Consider the following 16,878-nt stretch of genomic DNA (forward strand, 5'->3'; position numbering starts at 1 on the left):
CCTCCCTCATTTCCACGTCAACTCCCAACTCTTGTCCTGTCTTCTTGGTAAAAATAATACGTGTGAATTAGCTATGTTATTCGCTTGATATTAGGTTGTTTTCAGGTGAATACCAACTCAATACTACCAATCAGCACATGCAGGTAAAAAATAATTTAATATGAAAAGAATAATATTCACACATAACCACATTAAGGTAGATTTGCAGTTTCATCTTAAATAAGTAATATTATTGAGTTATTAACAAATTTGTTAATGAACTTTGGACTTGGTTAATGAACATTAAAAGATATTATTCATGATCATAAATGAATCGAAGTGAACAATGTGGTCATCGTTAGAGAGAAAATTATCAATAACTAAATTATATTCCCCAAAACAATAATGTAATATCAAAGTGAACTTCGAGTAATGCGCATAATTAAGCTTAATCAAGAAAGAAAGCATTCCAGTCTAGTAAAAATTGAATAACTGATGTTTTATGCTGACGAAGCTCCAACTCTGTCACGAGGTATGAGGCGCAGCTCAGAACCATGTTTGAGAAATACATTGCCTGCATCCAACGGCCAAATACTGCACAAAATTATTACCAGAACAATGGTGCAGGAGGCAATAAATGTTGTCATGAAACACAAATTAAAGGTAATGAGAAGAAAAACAAACTTAAGCCACGTTATTAATGAGAAAAATAAAAGGGAAACAATGCTTTGAACTCCAACATGAAACTACAATCATAAGAGGAATGTTATAATTATCCACCCAGATTAAAAATAAATTGCCAGTAGGGCCTTTAAATATAAGGTCAAAATCACTTCTTTTCGTACTTTTTAAGATCATTTATTTAGTAATTAACCAAATGCATACAAAATTTCATAATCATCTTAATGTAAAGAATTTTAAATGACATGGAATCAAGTATAGCTGTTGCTTATAATCCCTTGCATTTGACCATATAAATCATGATAAAAACTTGATAAAATTTGATCACCATATAAATCTTACATTGTAAATCATAAAAAATAGTATGATTTTGAATTGGAAGATTATATTTGAAAAGAAGAGAGAGAGAGAGAGAGAGAGAGAGAGAGCATAGGATTCTTTTAGGAGGGAGAAAAGTCCCACCTCATATACACACAGTGGTAGTGTTAAGGGAATACATGAAGATAAAGATGAGCAAACTTGAGAAAGTGGAGAGTGCTCGAGAATAACAGCCTTCCTCCGCCTACATATTAAATTTGAAATTAACAGAGATTAAACACAGCTAATCAAGAAGAATATTTTGCGATGGTCCATTTAGAATTGTTAGGGCAGCCGGATGATACTTTGTTAAAAGAGCGGACATTAATTTCCTTTTAAAAAGTGATTCTTTATTTTAGAATGATTCCTTCTGTTTTTAAAGTCTTGTTTGCTTTCTTCCTTTTCTTCATTTATTGCTGTCCCAATCAGTCCGGTTTCTTATCCATCTGATACAAGTTCATTAAAGTATCTCAACTGTGCTCAAGGGAGGCTTATCTTCAGTTTTCACATCTTCATCTTTCATTCATTTGATCTGAATTCTTATTGAATCAATTTTCAGCTGGAGAAGTCAACAAATCTAAAAGTAGTTCCCTATACGCTTTAAAAGAACGAACCATATATTGTTCAGTAAATTCATGTGTGTATTTCATAATTGATTTAAAGATATTTCTTGATATTGGTCAAGAAAATTATAGTATCCATCAACCGGATGTTAAAGGAAACATTTGTTAAAAAATAACCCAATCCAAGTGAACTAAAGCATTTCTTTTAGCTCTCAATGCCACATTGAATACAAGCAAAAAAACAAAACTTATTGTAATGCACAATCAGAAAGGATTCTATACAATAAACAATATGGATTAAAGCTTATTCAATGAAAATAAAATCAAAATGGAGAATAAAAAATTCTCATGGGGTTATATTTAGGCAACGCCCATGTTGTTTTATGTAGAAAAAAAATCATTCATGGTTGATGGTTATGACAAAAGAGGCAATAACAAAAAGAATACGTAAACAAAAGAGGCAATAAACAAAAAAAAATAAAAATAAAAATTATTCTATAACCAATTTTACTTCTAAGAAATAGAATTGAAGTTTTAAATTACATTCTTAAACTACAGAAAATAGATAGATGCGGCAATTAAGTTTAAACAAACATGTAAAAAATTTTGAGCAAAAACCATAGAAATAATTAAATTGCAAAAGTTTTAGTTTGCTAGTTTAAATTAACTCTCAAAGCTCATCCCTGTCAAGAGAATAATTCCAAAACAAATTCATACATTAACAATATAAGCATGAAGCAAATCTTTGGGATAAATATTAGTGTTAAAAGTATCATCGTAAAGCATACAGGTTGATCTAGCACAGTTAACACCAAAAACTATAGCATCCTGTTTTGTAAACCACAAGGGCAGAATAAGTCTAAATTGGGCAAATGCAAGTAGAGAACTCGACAAAGCTATAGAAACTAATGGTTTCCAACCAGCCATATTTCACAAATTATAGCACACGCCTTTTGAAACTAAGGCTTCCTAACAAAACAAAGAACTGTGACACTATCATTGATCACCCTACCGCTACAAAAAAGATCGCTCGCCTTCTTATGTTGCTTATCACCAAAATAACTTGTCTATAACTTCAAAATAATAAGATAAGTGACATAATAAATATAAATCCAATTTATGCAGGGAAACATTCATGCCCAAAGAAGCAATTATTTCAACCAAAGCAACATCTAATCAAACATTATATTGAAACTAAGGCGTGCAAAAATATCTAATGAGATCAATTTGAGTCAATTCTCACATGTCATGGTTCAATTTCAGTTCCTAAAAGCTAAAATATATATCATATAACGGGCAAGTAATGCTAGTTGTGCAACCCAGAACTAGAAATAACTGAACTAAAACGATTTATAAAAATTACTTCTCAAAAGAATCAATTAATTACTCAAATATTGAATTATATCTTAAATATTTTCTTCTATAAATATGTAAGTTTATATCTTGTAAGCGATGCTAGCACATTATCCTATATGTTTGCATTTAAATTGTTTAAAACAAAAAAAACTCCCTATTATTTAGTGTATGCTAATTTCATTTAATTAATTTTAATGAAAATGAAATGTGAGAACTCAATTATCTTCAATGACATTCCCAAAAAAAAAGTTTTAAGTATTCTATTTTTATTTAAAAAAAACCAAACATAAAATAATGTTAGGCCCTAGAATGTAATTGGACCTAAGGATTGAATTAGATTCAAGCTAAAAATTTCTGCTCTCTCCCTCTCTCCCTATCTCCCGCATTTTCCGTTTCTCATTTCCTCCATCTCTCCCCCCCTCCTATTTAAGATTTGTATCTATTTTCATATTTCTTCTCTTCAAATTGTGTAAACATTTGAACAAGATTTGTAGGACAATTAATTAAAATACTTGTCAAATCAACAAAGGTTAAGAAAATAAATAAATTCATGAAAAGAAGAAATCATTGGAATTTTTGAATATTTGAATCAGTCTTTGTTTCTTGGTTGACTCATCATCATTGCCATTTGCCTTATCCTGATTGTTTTGAATCAATTTCATGAATCCCCATTCATTGAGTATTGTTGAGTGTCAAGTGTGTATTTTGGTTTGCAAAAGTCACTTCTAGGCAACACAATCATCATCTTTGCTCCGCACCTTTCAAACCTAATTCTTTCACATTAATTTAATCACCACCTTATGTGTTTATCTCCTATACTGAGGAAGTCACCTATTCAATATAAATACGTTTATGTTCAATGGGCTCTATTTTTCAGGTCATTGATATAATTATTTATTTAATTTATCTATAATTTTCAGGTAATCATCTTAATATTCGTACAAATTCAACTTGATGATCAAAAGCTTCTTTGTTACAACCATATAAAATAAATTGTCTAAAATTATACAGCTTACCTCAAAAACTAAATGTTATTCACTTGGTACGATATAATCACTAGGCACTTTTTTGCCCAAGTACTAGCTTCGCTCAAAAGCTATGCCCTCATGAGAAGTTTGGTGGCCTACTCTTAAGTAAACTACTTATACAATTTAAATATAGTTTACCATAAGCATAAGCATAATAAGCAATATCACTAACAAATAGTGAGGAAAATATGAATCAATCTATCCAATTACAATTTAGATTTAATAAAAAGTGATGTTCATGAAGATTTATGTTTTCAGTGACATCAACGCCACAGGGCCAAATGCTTTGGTGGATGAATGCATGATTGACAAAAAGAACATAAACAACTATAGCCACCTTTAGATATTGAAGTAGCACAAGAAACAAATGAAACTAAAACCTAGAGACATAAATCTCCTAGTAAATTATGAAAAAAAGAATGAAGGCCATTGAGGCATACCCGCATTTTGCTGAGGATTGATCCCAACGCCATCTGCACAAAAATGAAAAACCATTAGAGTAAACAGTGAAAAGGACAAACGATTGCATGAAATTTTTCCACCTAGAAACATAAAAATACTTAACATTAACGATTACATTACAAGGCAGCAAACAGGTTTCTTCCAATATGGTGCTTGGAACTTGAGGGGAAAAAAATGAATAGCCAAAATAAAAAAAGTCATGCATAGACCTTGAATCTGATAATTAAAAGGACAATTTTATTAGTTGCCACCCTAAAAAAATTTAGCATATCAAACTAGTTTTCAATAACATGTACCCCGACCTAATCTATACCTTCTTACTAATATGTCACTCAGGCAATTCTTATTACCACACTCTAAGATTAGAAGAGATAACTAACCCAAGACTTTAACCATTTTCTTTATCAAAGTTGGAAGAGCATCACACTGCCAAAATCTCTATATAATTGTCCAAATACCTCCTCTATCCCCTACCTACTTTCGTCTCTTTCCCTCTCTTCAAACCCTCAAATATTGTTCTTAATGCCATAAGTGGTTGTCAAAGAACCTTAAACCTTCTCCAATCAATCTTCATGAGTAGAGAGAGAGTATAATAAATTTAGAACGAAAGAATCTCTTGATCAGCAAGATTTCCAAGGAAACAATACAAGATAACTTGAAAGACTATTCCAAACAAGGATGAAATAATTGGAAATGAAAAATCCAACGAGTTTTGAATACCTTGCCATCGTTAACCCTTCCATCATTAAATGAATTCTCCAAGGCGTTAACACCAATTGTAGCCGTAGGCCTCTCTCCTAGATATCTTTTCCTAGAATTTGTTGACTTCATCCTATGCTGTGCTTACCCTATGAATTGTTTTCTTTGATCGAGGGTAAATTGATTGATTTTATCAGCCATCTTTCACTATGGTTTGAAGGGTTTCAAGATTTAGCTTTGGAGCATTGATGATTGTGTGAAAAAAATGAACTGATCATCTTCAATAATTAGGAAGCCAGTGTAATTTCCTTATACCGTCAATTTTGAAAAGATTATGCAGATTTTATATGAACTTTCTAATTATATGGACGACTAGTGGTGTTTTGAGTTAATGCACTATAGAATGTATCATTGATTGCCATAACTGTGAATTTTGTTATTATTTTACTTGTTAATATGTCTAAGTTTCAAGTTAGGTTTTTGAGGTTATGATATCCTTTATTCAATATGATTCTTATAAAAGAAAGGCCAAAAGTTTACAACCAATAAATTTGAATTTGACAGGCATAAACGTGTAGAAATTGGCAAAAAAATCATGCCTTGTTTGCATTAATAGTTAATGGTAATGTTTTTGAGATCCTCGGTTAAGGAGGCATGATTTTCATATGCCTAGCCTTGTTCCAATAGGCAATCCAAAAAATATAGTAAATCCTGCTATCAACCATGAGGCTTTAAAGAAAACAGCAATAGGCCTCTAAATAGTATTCCCATTTAATAACCTAAGGACAATCTAGAGGTTTATTGAGATTAACTCATTGGTGAATCAAAAACAATTCGTATTGAAATCTCAGTGAAAAAAATTTACAACATTTGCTAATAGCTAAAAGTCTTCTACAACGATGTCACTAAGGACAACAGATTGTATTTAATAGCTTGTAGAAGGAAAGGATAATGCTGTGGATAAAGATGAATTCCGCATAAGTGGACGACTTAATTAGTGATGCCGAATTTATAGTTAGACATTTTAACCTGTAAAAGCTTCCTTTCTGAAGAGGTGATTTCTAATCCAATAGTTCAAGCTTTATTAATGGAAGTGGCGAATTCATTAATTGCCAAATTTAAGAATGCATCAGCAACAAGTACTTGTGCTGAATTAACTTACTTGTAACATAAACTACATGTAATGCACCATTAATATTTTAAATAATTAATTATGTGACTTGTCATTTCAGAATCTCATGTAATCAAATTAAATTTAATGATTTCAATTTGATGAATGATGGCACAACTGTTCAAACTTCATTTTCCTCTTCTATAAATAATTTTAAATCAATTTATTTCAAACTTTCTCTTTTCTCTCTTAAATTCCCTCTAAAATTTTAAGAATTTAAAATATGTCGAAGGCGAGGGTATGCATTGCAAGGCTAAAACCACATACAAAAATACACGTGCCGCATAAATAATATAAGATAGTAAAGTATTATTCCCACGAGGATCTCAATTGAAATTTTTTATAAGTTAATTACTAGTTTAGTATTACCCAAATTTTTGTTTAATGATTTCAACATATTATAAAACTACAATCTAAATACTTGATTAAATTAGATTTAAGAATATGAGAGAGAAAAACTTGGATTTATAATTCATCATACTAATTTCTATCTCTCTTAAATTTCCTCTAAAATTTTAAGAATTTAGAATATGTCAAAGGTCAGGGTATGCATTGCCCGGCTAAAACGATATACAAAAATACACGTGCCGCACAAATAATATAAGATAGTAAAATATTATTACTGCGAGGATCTCAATTAAAAATTTTTATAAGTTAATTACTAATTTAGTATTACCCAAAAACTTGTTTAATGATTTCAAGATATTATAAAACTACAATCTAAGTACTTGATTAAATTAGACTTAAAAATATGAGAGAGAAAACTTTGGATTTATAATTCATCTATACTAATTTCTAGCAATTGTTAAATTATATTTCTAGATCATTTTAATCGTAAATCAAGAGCATATCTATCTTCTAATCTATGACAAAAATTAGAAAGCATAATCAGTCTCTCTAAATTAGATATATATATATATATATAGATAATTTTCCCTAACTATTCTTCCATGAACCTATCAATATCAATGAATCACACTAAATTCAAAATTTGTATACTACCAGTACATAATGAAATTTGGAGAGAAACTAACAACCATAAAACAGTTAACATAATCAAATTAAGTTTCCACAAGAACAGTAAGGATTAATCATAAATGTAAATTTTTATGACTTAATTCATATTTCTGAAAAATAAAGCACAAATAGAAAGAGTGAACATTTCAGATTTACTAAAAAGATACAAAATGTTGGAGAAAATAAACCCGAAAAGAAGAAGTTCGTAACTTTTGATTTCTTCTCCTCTTCATCCTCCTTAGTTTTTCACAAGTGCTCTCTTTCCAGCACCCCTACTTAAGTCACTCTCACACTCGCTAGTACACTAGAACACTTTCTTAATCTCTCCCCTCCCAAAATGTGACTCCATATCATAATTCCTGCTAGTCATTCTATAGCTTCCTCAACCAGCTCAGCAACTGCTTTAGAATTGAATCTTTCAAGTCGTCGCACCATAGCATTGCCTCATGTGGCAGCAAGGCAATGCATGTAGCGTTGCAACTCTAGGCTTTAGCATCGAGGCATTGAATTCTCTATGATTTAAGCTGATTTTTGCTCCTTATGGAGCTAAAGTGCTTCAAAAAATGTCATGGCTTGAAATTCATTTTTGCTTTTTTTTTTTTTTGGGCATTACTGAACCGTAAACTAGCTTGATGGCGTTGAGCTATCAGGTTTTTGAGCAATTTGTTCAAATGTCTAGAACCATAGTATTGATTAAATAGCGCCTGGACAACATCTTCATCTTTAGCTCCACAATGCCAGTTGATCAGCGCCCAAGCATACCCTTTATTTCTTTGGCTATTATCAATTATGAACAATATCACCTTGCTGCTTGATAGAACACTTAGGCACGATTTATATTCTTTAATTTTTACACATTTCTTCTCCTGTGAAATTCCTACCAAAAATGTCATAAATAGTGATAATAAATCATAAAATGATATATTTTTGCTTAAAAATTATATTTATTTCATTCAATTCAGTCAGCCGCATTCAGTCACCTTCGATGAATCAATTTATAAATTGGTCATACTGATTGCATCTAAAATTTGAAATCCAAAAACCAGACCAAAAAATCTATTGATAAAATTGAACTAACCGAACCAAAGTGTAATTTGATTTAAACGGGGCTTTAAAATTCTAGTTGTGAAATAGAAGTGCATTATGTCATTATTTCAAGAGTTGAGCTTGTAACTTTTTTTCATATATATTTTTGTTGTTTTGACTCTAAAATGCAATTCCAAAGGAGCATAGAACAATGATGAGGACAAACCAAGAGATTAAGCAAATATTTCATATGAACTTTTGAGTAGACACATGATCGAGCTATGTTAAAATAATCACAAAATCTAAATAAACCAAAAGATTGTCATAAAGTGCCTTGGCCAATTAGAGACAACCAAAAGGTCATGGGGGTCTTTTATAGGCCAATGGTGATCCACAGCTTAACTGGCAGCAAGGAGACATGGGTTGAACTCGTGAGAATGTTCTCCACCATACACGAAGAGTTGGGGGAGGTGGAGATGATCGTGAGGATCAACCCTGGGTGAGAAGGGGCTCAACTTGATTTGGTCTATGGCGACTATCTTTGTTAAAAACCTTTGTAACATAAATGAACTATTGTTGATTAGCCAATTAGTTAAAAATACCTAGCCGTGTCAAAGAAGAAGGAAGAGACCAATGTTAAGTCATCAATAACCATCTAAGACAGCTGAGTAAAAAAATAAGGGTAGCACCGGAAGCAAAATGTGTATTTTGAATGACCAATGGGCGAGATTCATGAGAATCTCTCATCCTCATGTTGATCTCGCTTCCTCATTTATGCCCTCGAACACGAACGAACAAATTGTTTTTGTGTTCGGCCTGTTTGTGTTTGGCTCGTTTACTTAACGAATAAACAGAACACGAGCTACTTAACGAGCCGAATACGAGTTTTTCGTGAACAACGAGCTTTTTCGATAGCCCTAATCTCAGCAACTTAACTTAATTATATGATTCTCTTTTAAATGTCAACATTCTGCACCATAGAGCATTGCAAGTCTCACCACCATCTTAAAAAATTTTCCTTTCAGTCTAAGCGGTGCATTTTTATCACACAATAGGCCCGTAGCATTCCTCCACTTCAACCAACCTACTTGAATTCTACTAATAGCATCCCCATCTATGTCACCATCACTTTGAACAATAGACCCGAGATATCTACATCGTTCACACCTTTTAATAATTTGATCACCTATAGTTACAAGTTCGTCGCTAGAGCTACTAGTACTAAAATTTCATTCCATGTATTTAATTTTAGTTCTACTCAAATGAAGGCTTTTAGACTCCAATTTAGACTTCCATAATTCAAGTTTTCCTAAGCTCTTTCTCTAGTCTTATCCACACGAAGGATAAAAAACGAAAAGCATACACTAAGGTACATCCTCCTTTAAATGTCCAATAAGAGCATCCATAAGTCTTAGATGTAATCCAACTGAAATAGGCAAATATTTGGTCAATCCTCCTATTCAAACACAAGTAACAGTTCTAGTATACATATCTTTAATGACTTGAAGTTAAGTCATATCAACACATTTCTTTTCTATAACTCTCCAAAGAATATCTTTTGGAACCTTATCGTAAGCTTTTTTCTAAATCAATAAAAATCATATGTAGATCCTCCTTATTCTCTCTGCATTTTTCCATCAAACCTTTCAATAAATGAATAGCTTCTATAGTAGACCTGTTCGATATCCAAATAGATTATTAGAAATCATTGTAATAAGTCTTAACCTATGTTCAATTACCCTCTCTTATAATTTTAAAGTATGACACATCAATTTAATTCCTTTAAAATTTGCACACTCCTGTGCATTCCTTTATTCTTAAAAATGGGGACCAAAATATTATTTTTTCCACTCTTCTAATATCTTTTTAGTTTTTAAAATAATATTAAAGAGTTTAGTAAGCCAAGAAACACCCAAATCTCCTTCATAGGTTCAAACTTCAATTGGGATATCATCAGATCCTACAGATTTTCCACCGTTGATTTTCTTTAAAGTCTCCTCAACTTCTTCTTTTACTAATACGATGGTAAAAATGAAACATTTTATTATTATTAACGATACTAAAATCACTAAGATCGATTTTATTTTCAGAAACTTCATTGAAAAGTTTATCAAAAAGCTCACCCATGTATATTGAATATTTTATTCTAAGAGCTGAATATTTTTTTTTAAGAAAAACACTTTTAATTTTTATTTTTAATACACTTGAGTTAAAACTTTGTTTTACTTTTCTCTTTGTTTGACTAGTTTATACATATATTTTTCACCGACGTAGTATTTAATCTATTATAAAAATCATTAAAAGCCAAATTTTTAGCATCAAAGTTTGTTCTCTTAGACTCCCAACGGGTTATTTTATATTTTTTCCAGTTCTCTAAGTTTTTACATTTAAGCTAATTTTTATAATATAATTTCTTATATTTTATCTTTTCTTGCACAATACTATTCCACCATCAACTATTTCTATTTATAAAAAAATTTCTTTTTGATTCTGTAAGAAAATCTTTTGTCACTTGTTTAATAGTGTTTGTTAGTTTATCTCACATAGAATTTGTTTCTTCATTTTGTTTCTTCATAAACATCCCAAATTTTGAAATATTGAAGTTTACTCATAAAAATAATATTATTTGTGTGTCTTTTAGGTGTCATTATATAATTTAATGACCCTAACCTTCTTTATTTTAAAATTTTCATCTTAAAATCAATAATTAATAATCTTTGTCAGACATTTAAATTCTCATTTGGAATGACTTTACAATCTTTAAATTCTTGACAATCTCTTCTTCTCATAAGAAAATAATCAATTTGTATTTTATTAGATCCATTTTTATAATTAATAATATGTTCAACTCTCTTTTTTAATAGAATATTAACAATAACAAATCATGCGCTACAGCAAAATCTAATATTATTATAATTGGAGTTAATTTTGTAACCCGTAATGGATTGGTTGCTTCAAGCATATAGATTAATATAATTTATCTGGTTAAATAAACAACAAAACTAAACCAACAATAAATAACCAAGGTTTGAAAACAAAATCTTTTTTTTTAAATCAAAATGAATCAACCAAATGAGCTCATTTCGATTTAATTTTTTTATTTTAACCAAATAATGCACAGGCATTCCTTATTTACACAAATAATTTTGTATCATTAAATTGGGAATGCACTTCACTGTTCTCTTAAAACAATATCAAATCGCTAATAAAGAAATGTGAGATCGATAAAGGTTTCGGTGTGTGAATTCCAAAAGCCAATGAGTTTTCTAATACATTGAGTGAGAATGCATTATACTTTTACAAAGACCCATTTCACCCTGGGCAACAACTTCCCATTTTTTTCCTAAAATAGAATCAATTATTCGATGCTATGGCATAGTATCTACAAAAATAATAACCAATTTGCTAGTGCAGATACCTTCATCATTTATCTATGGGAACATCAAATAAAGTACTATAAATCTCTTTTACTTAATGTTCATTACAAAAGCTTCCAAGAATGGTTCAATTCTTGTCACGTAAATGCACAAAAATTAGATGCTTAAAAAATTAAGATATTGGAAAAAAATACATTTTTCTTTGTGAAGTCATAAATGGATGGCCTGTTAGGCCTGCTTCCCTCCTTTAAATTGGCAACTCCAAAACTTTTAAAGGAGAAGGCTGACTTTATAGAAACTTACAAGGAAAAAAAAAAATTGTGTTCGATATATATCAAAGGTATCCTTTTTACCCCACTTAAGAAAACTAACAGCTATAGAATCTATTGAAATTTTGATCTTCTCCTTAGAAATGATTGTCTTGGAACTAGAGTTTCCATGCCCGAGAAAAAAGAAGAATTTGGCTAGTGAACTTTAAATATATGTAACATATTATCCCAATTTATAGATTGTTGACAATATCAACGACGGCAAAATGACAAATTAATGTCGAAATCAATGCTCAATACTAACAGTATAATTAAACTTGCTGATAATTTTTCTTGTGCACTCTAGAACGTTTATGTGTGTGTGTGTGTTTGTAATTTTTTACTAACTAATTTTTCAAAGTTGGAGTGAATAATAAACTTTGCAAGCTGTGGTAAATTTCTCTTCAGAGAATTGAAGAGCAAAGCAATGATATTGGTATGTAAGAGAAAATATTATAATAATAATTATTATTTTCTTAATCTTCTTGCAATTACACTCCAAGGATATAAGAAAATTGAAGAAGTAAATATACAACTAAATATAAATTCAAAAACATGAACTAAGACACTTGGAACTCCTCATGACCAATATGAATTTGCCTAAAACAAAATGAATTCTTTCCAGCCAGTATGAACTCGAGTAGGCTAACATGAATTTGTTGCAATAGTGAAATTGTTGAATTCGAGATGAATTCGCCATAGTGTAAGAATTTATTCATCAAAGTCCAAGCATGCTCGTCCAAGATTAGGTCACTCAAATTCATAAACTACTCGCTAAGTCATCAATTTAATAAAAAAGATCAACAATTTCTTCTGTATAAATCTGCTACAAGTCAAAGTACTAAAATCTAGTGCAATCAAACTACATGCTTCATATATTTTACAATAAGTGAAAAATGAGCCTTGTTATGCACTTTTTTATGTGTAACTCAATATATAGATTATCTTATAACACTCAGACCCCGCTCCAAAACTATAAATAGGGGGACCATGGGGAGAGTCGAGGTTATGAATTATAAAATTTTTAGTACTTGAACCAATTGTATTAAAATATGAGAGTTTCATAATCTTAATCTTCTCATTTCTCTTATTTTTTTCCTTGTCTTTTCAATCCAAGTGCTAGTAAATTTTTTTCTATGATCTATAAACAATTTTGAATCCAACATCCTTAATAACAAAAAAAAATTATTAAAACTCAATAGAAATTGCAAACATTGCATGAGAATATGGTAAAAGGTTTTGATGGGCAATGATAAGAAATTAACCAAAGGATGGTAGATAAAAGGACAAGGGGCAAGGGTGAATAATAGTGTTTGCAAAGGGGAAGCGAGGACAATATTGGAATTATGGGTTAAGTGAAGGCTTGTTTTCATTATTAAGTTGAAATCATTATTTAAGCGACTATTTAATTGTTAGTTATAGCCAAAATTTAGCTACGATTTAGGGTATCTCTTATCAAATAGTTTTTTTAGCACATAAATTCCTCTATGTTCTTAAATCCCATTTTCTCTCATTTCAAAGTAGTTTCGCATTAAGTAAATAGATCCCTAGCCAAGTAGGATTTAAGACTTTTATATCACTTCTCCTCACCTTGACTTTTCTTCTACTTCATATAGGTCCTAAATCTAAAAATTGTGTGTCAAACAGTTTATTAGGAATTAATGAGATCTAACATCTATCATCTCAAACAGTTTTCAGGAAATAATGCCTCTGGGATTTACTGATTCCGGATTTACAAGATTCTGCATGAATAAAATCCTAGTTGTACCAAAACAGTCATTCAAATAATCATCATAATATTTCTTTTACATTAACATAAAGTAATAAAAATTGGTATACCTACAAGTGTTAATCGAACATTTTGATATACCAACGACTTTGATAAACCAGGATTAAATTTAAACATCAATAAATGCATATGCCTAAAGCGGCAATACATCGAATCCCATCAGATGCATGTAAATAATTTCATTCTACGATCACAAAAAACAAAGCAAAAGTGGTCTCCATCCAAAAAGACAATTTTATTAAACGACTCCCATCCGTACACAAAATACAAACTTCTACAATAATTCATACCATTGGTGATTATGGCACTGGTCTGCGGAGGTACTTTGAACTCCTCGGCGGCGAATTTCAGCACGGCCGTAAAGGGAGCCGCCTCTGGCACGCTAAATCTGAATTGGAGCAATAACAGTATTAAAACAAAACGGGAGAAACGAAACCCTAGCTAATCAACAAAAAAGTTAAAGCTTGGACTGGAACCAAACAAAAAACAAACAAAAAAAAAAAAAAATCGTTTACACTTTGAAGGGAAGCTTGGGATCCGACGTCAGGATGACCTTGAAAGACACCTTGCCGCCGGTTGTTGACGAAGCCATCGCCGCTGACGATGAAAAGAAACGAAAGAAAAACCACCGGAGACGGAAGAAACCTGAAACTGAAATGAAGGCATCTTTGTGTTCAATCACGTGCATCGCACGTGGACCCAACAATATTTTAAATTAACTAGTATTGAAATAATATTGTAACATTCATAATCTCTCTTAAAAGAAAATTTTCTATGTTATCTTGAAATATACATAAATTTTATGATTGTTGAAATGTGGGGTTAAAGTTCCTTTTCTTGCAAAAATAATAATTTATAATTAGGATAATCTAATTGAGGCTGAATTTAGTTTAGGCAATTATTTCACATCTCATTACATGGAGAAATTATTACAAGTGACGATTGCACGTCCGAACAAGGGTTTGAATGGGCCACCATGCAATCCACAATGTCATTGCTGCATCTGAACCATCGTCCGGGCGTGTCCAGGCGTACGATTCCCATCATATGAATAATAATAACATAAAATAATCAAATTTAGTGTTAAAAATTAAATAATATGATTTCACAAACTGTAAATACAACTAATTAAACGTCACTTTTACTCCATTTGTAGTGAATTCTTCATATATTAGTAGTGGTCATATTTGGTAAGCATTTTTAATAGTCTAGCTGAAAATTATATAAAAAAAATTATCTCAGATTAATACAAATACCATACATGTGCTCAGATCATCATTTTTATCTCATGCAAGTGCGCAACCAAAACAAAAAACAAAAAACACTTGCATGCATATCAATGGCCATAAAAAAAAAGTGCAGTGATCTTAAAGCGATCCAGCTAGCCTACTGTTACAAGATCGTGGGCTCACTTGATCTACCGAGTGAAGCCATTCGAACCAAGCTGACAAAGCTGAAACCAACAAAACCACGAGGCAGATAAAAAGATAATCAGATGATCCAAACACATGTCATTTAACTGTAAAAGAGACAAAAAAAAAAAAAAAAACATCTGATTCAACCACTAAAAAGAGAATCGACCCAACACAATAGCCTAACCTCCAATAAGGTCTATGTTTTGGTGTCTTCTTGCTCAATCCAAAATGATATGAGCTTCTTAGGGTTCACATTTACTCCATCTTCATATATTAGTAGGGGTCTTACTTTGTAAGCATTTTAATAGTTTAGATGCAAATTATATAAAATAATTTATGTGAAATTTATTTAATACAAATACAAAATTATAGAATCATCATTTTCTATCTCATGGAGTGCACAAATGGTAAAAAAGAGAGAAGGAGAGAAAAAGAAAGATTTGCATGCATACCACATAAGTTAATATATTTAGATATCAAATAACAAAATTATAATATCTACTCGCGTAGCAATTAAATCTTTAAATTACCTAAAAAATAATCAGTAAAATCAATATATTGTGTGGTTCATTTTCATGTTTATATTTAGGGGTGTAAACGAGCGGAACAAGAGCTGAGCCAGCTCGTGCTCGGCTAATTTGCTTAACGAGCCGAACACGAGTTGTTCACGAACAAAGAATCATTTTGACAACCCTAGTTACGTAGCCATAAGATGTTAAGGGTTAGAGCAAGATTTAAACATTATTATTTATATTAAAACAACCGAACTCGAGCGAACACATCTTTGTTCGTGTTCGTCTCGTTAACTTATGGAACGAAGCTAACGAGCCAAACATAAGCTTCTAAGGAGTCGAACATGAGTTGTCCGGGAACAACAAGCTGTTTTGACAGCCCTATTTATATTTGTTTTGATTATGATACTAAAATATTAGATAAATAATTATCAAAATTTAGGCGTTAATTACATATATATATATATATATATATATATCACTCACACACACACACACACACACACACACACAAGAGAATCTCACGCTTCTAAAATAAATAAACATAAATTTTAAATAATCCATCATATATTATACTCTTTAAATTAAATAAAAATACATAAAACAAAACTTCTCCAATGTTATACATATCATACGAAGCCTACAGACATAGAACAAACAGATACAAGAAGACGATCGAGCCAGCAGAAATTTCAGACAAGATTCGGCTCTCGAATCTCAATTCTCGAAACCCCTTGTCTGCCCTCAGCCACCTTAGCCACCTCCACTTCCCCAACCACCATCTCTTTCTCCTCCTCTTCCTCTTCCTCCATATAATAGGGTTCCCTCTCCTCCAAATCCACCAACTCAGCCTCGCCGTCGGGACCCTCCCAAGTGAACCGGCCGCCGTGGCCCGCCTTGGGTAAACCGCGGCCGATCCCGATGCCGTCGCCGGAACGGCGCTCCATTCGGTGAACGCCTTTGTCGACCAATTTCTTCTCTATGTGGCGAATGGTGTGGGGATGGCGAGCCTTCTTCGGCAATTCTTCTTCTAACAGTTTCTTCGTCTCTTCGTCTAGCTTTACAGGCTTCAGAGCCATTGGGTACAATGATGAGCAAGGATGGAGGTCGGCCTCTTTTATAAGAGAGGTATGTATGC

General features: G+C 31.6%; 2 protein-coding genes across 4 annotated transcripts; both read right to left on the reverse strand.

Moving 5' to 3' along the window:
* Positions 1 to 332: 332 nt before the first annotated feature.
* LOC110025371 (ubiquitin-fold modifier 1) lies at positions 333 to 14,506 on the reverse strand. Of its 3 annotated transcripts, none has more exons than XM_020725821.1 (4): positions 14,329 to 14,506; positions 14,104 to 14,201; positions 4,405 to 4,437; positions 333 to 553 (listed from the first exon to the last, which is right to left on the reverse strand). In XM_020725821.1, the coding sequence occupies exons 1-4, from the start codon at positions 14,499 to 14,501 to the stop codon at positions 480 to 482; spliced, it is 378 nt and encodes a 125-aa protein (XP_020581480.1). In that variant the 5' UTR covers positions 14,502 to 14,506; the 3' UTR covers positions 333 to 479. The 3 variants fall into 3 exon arrangements, with proteins under 3 accessions (XP_020581480.1, XP_020581477.1, XP_020581479.1); XM_020725818.1 differs by having other exon boundaries at positions 333 to 573; XM_020725820.1 differs by lacking the exon at positions 333 to 553 and adding an exon at positions 1,131 to 1,222.
* Positions 14,507 to 16,306: 1,800 nt separating this feature from the next.
* Positions 16,307 to 16,867, reverse strand: LOC110025400. Its single transcript, XM_020725857.1, has one exon. It carries the CDS (start codon positions 16,817 to 16,819, stop codon positions 16,433 to 16,435), a length of 387 nt encoding a protein of 128 aa, XP_020581516.1. The 5' UTR covers positions 16,820 to 16,867; the 3' UTR covers positions 16,307 to 16,432.
* Positions 16,868 to 16,878: the final 11 nt, after the last annotated feature.

This window comes from Phalaenopsis equestris, unplaced genomic scaffold (genome assembly GCF_001263595.1).
Source record: "Phalaenopsis equestris unplaced genomic scaffold, ASM126359v1 Scaffold000297, whole genome shotgun sequence".
In the NCBI taxonomy this organism is placed as follows: Eukaryota; Viridiplantae; Streptophyta; class Magnoliopsida; order Asparagales; family Orchidaceae; genus Phalaenopsis; species Phalaenopsis equestris.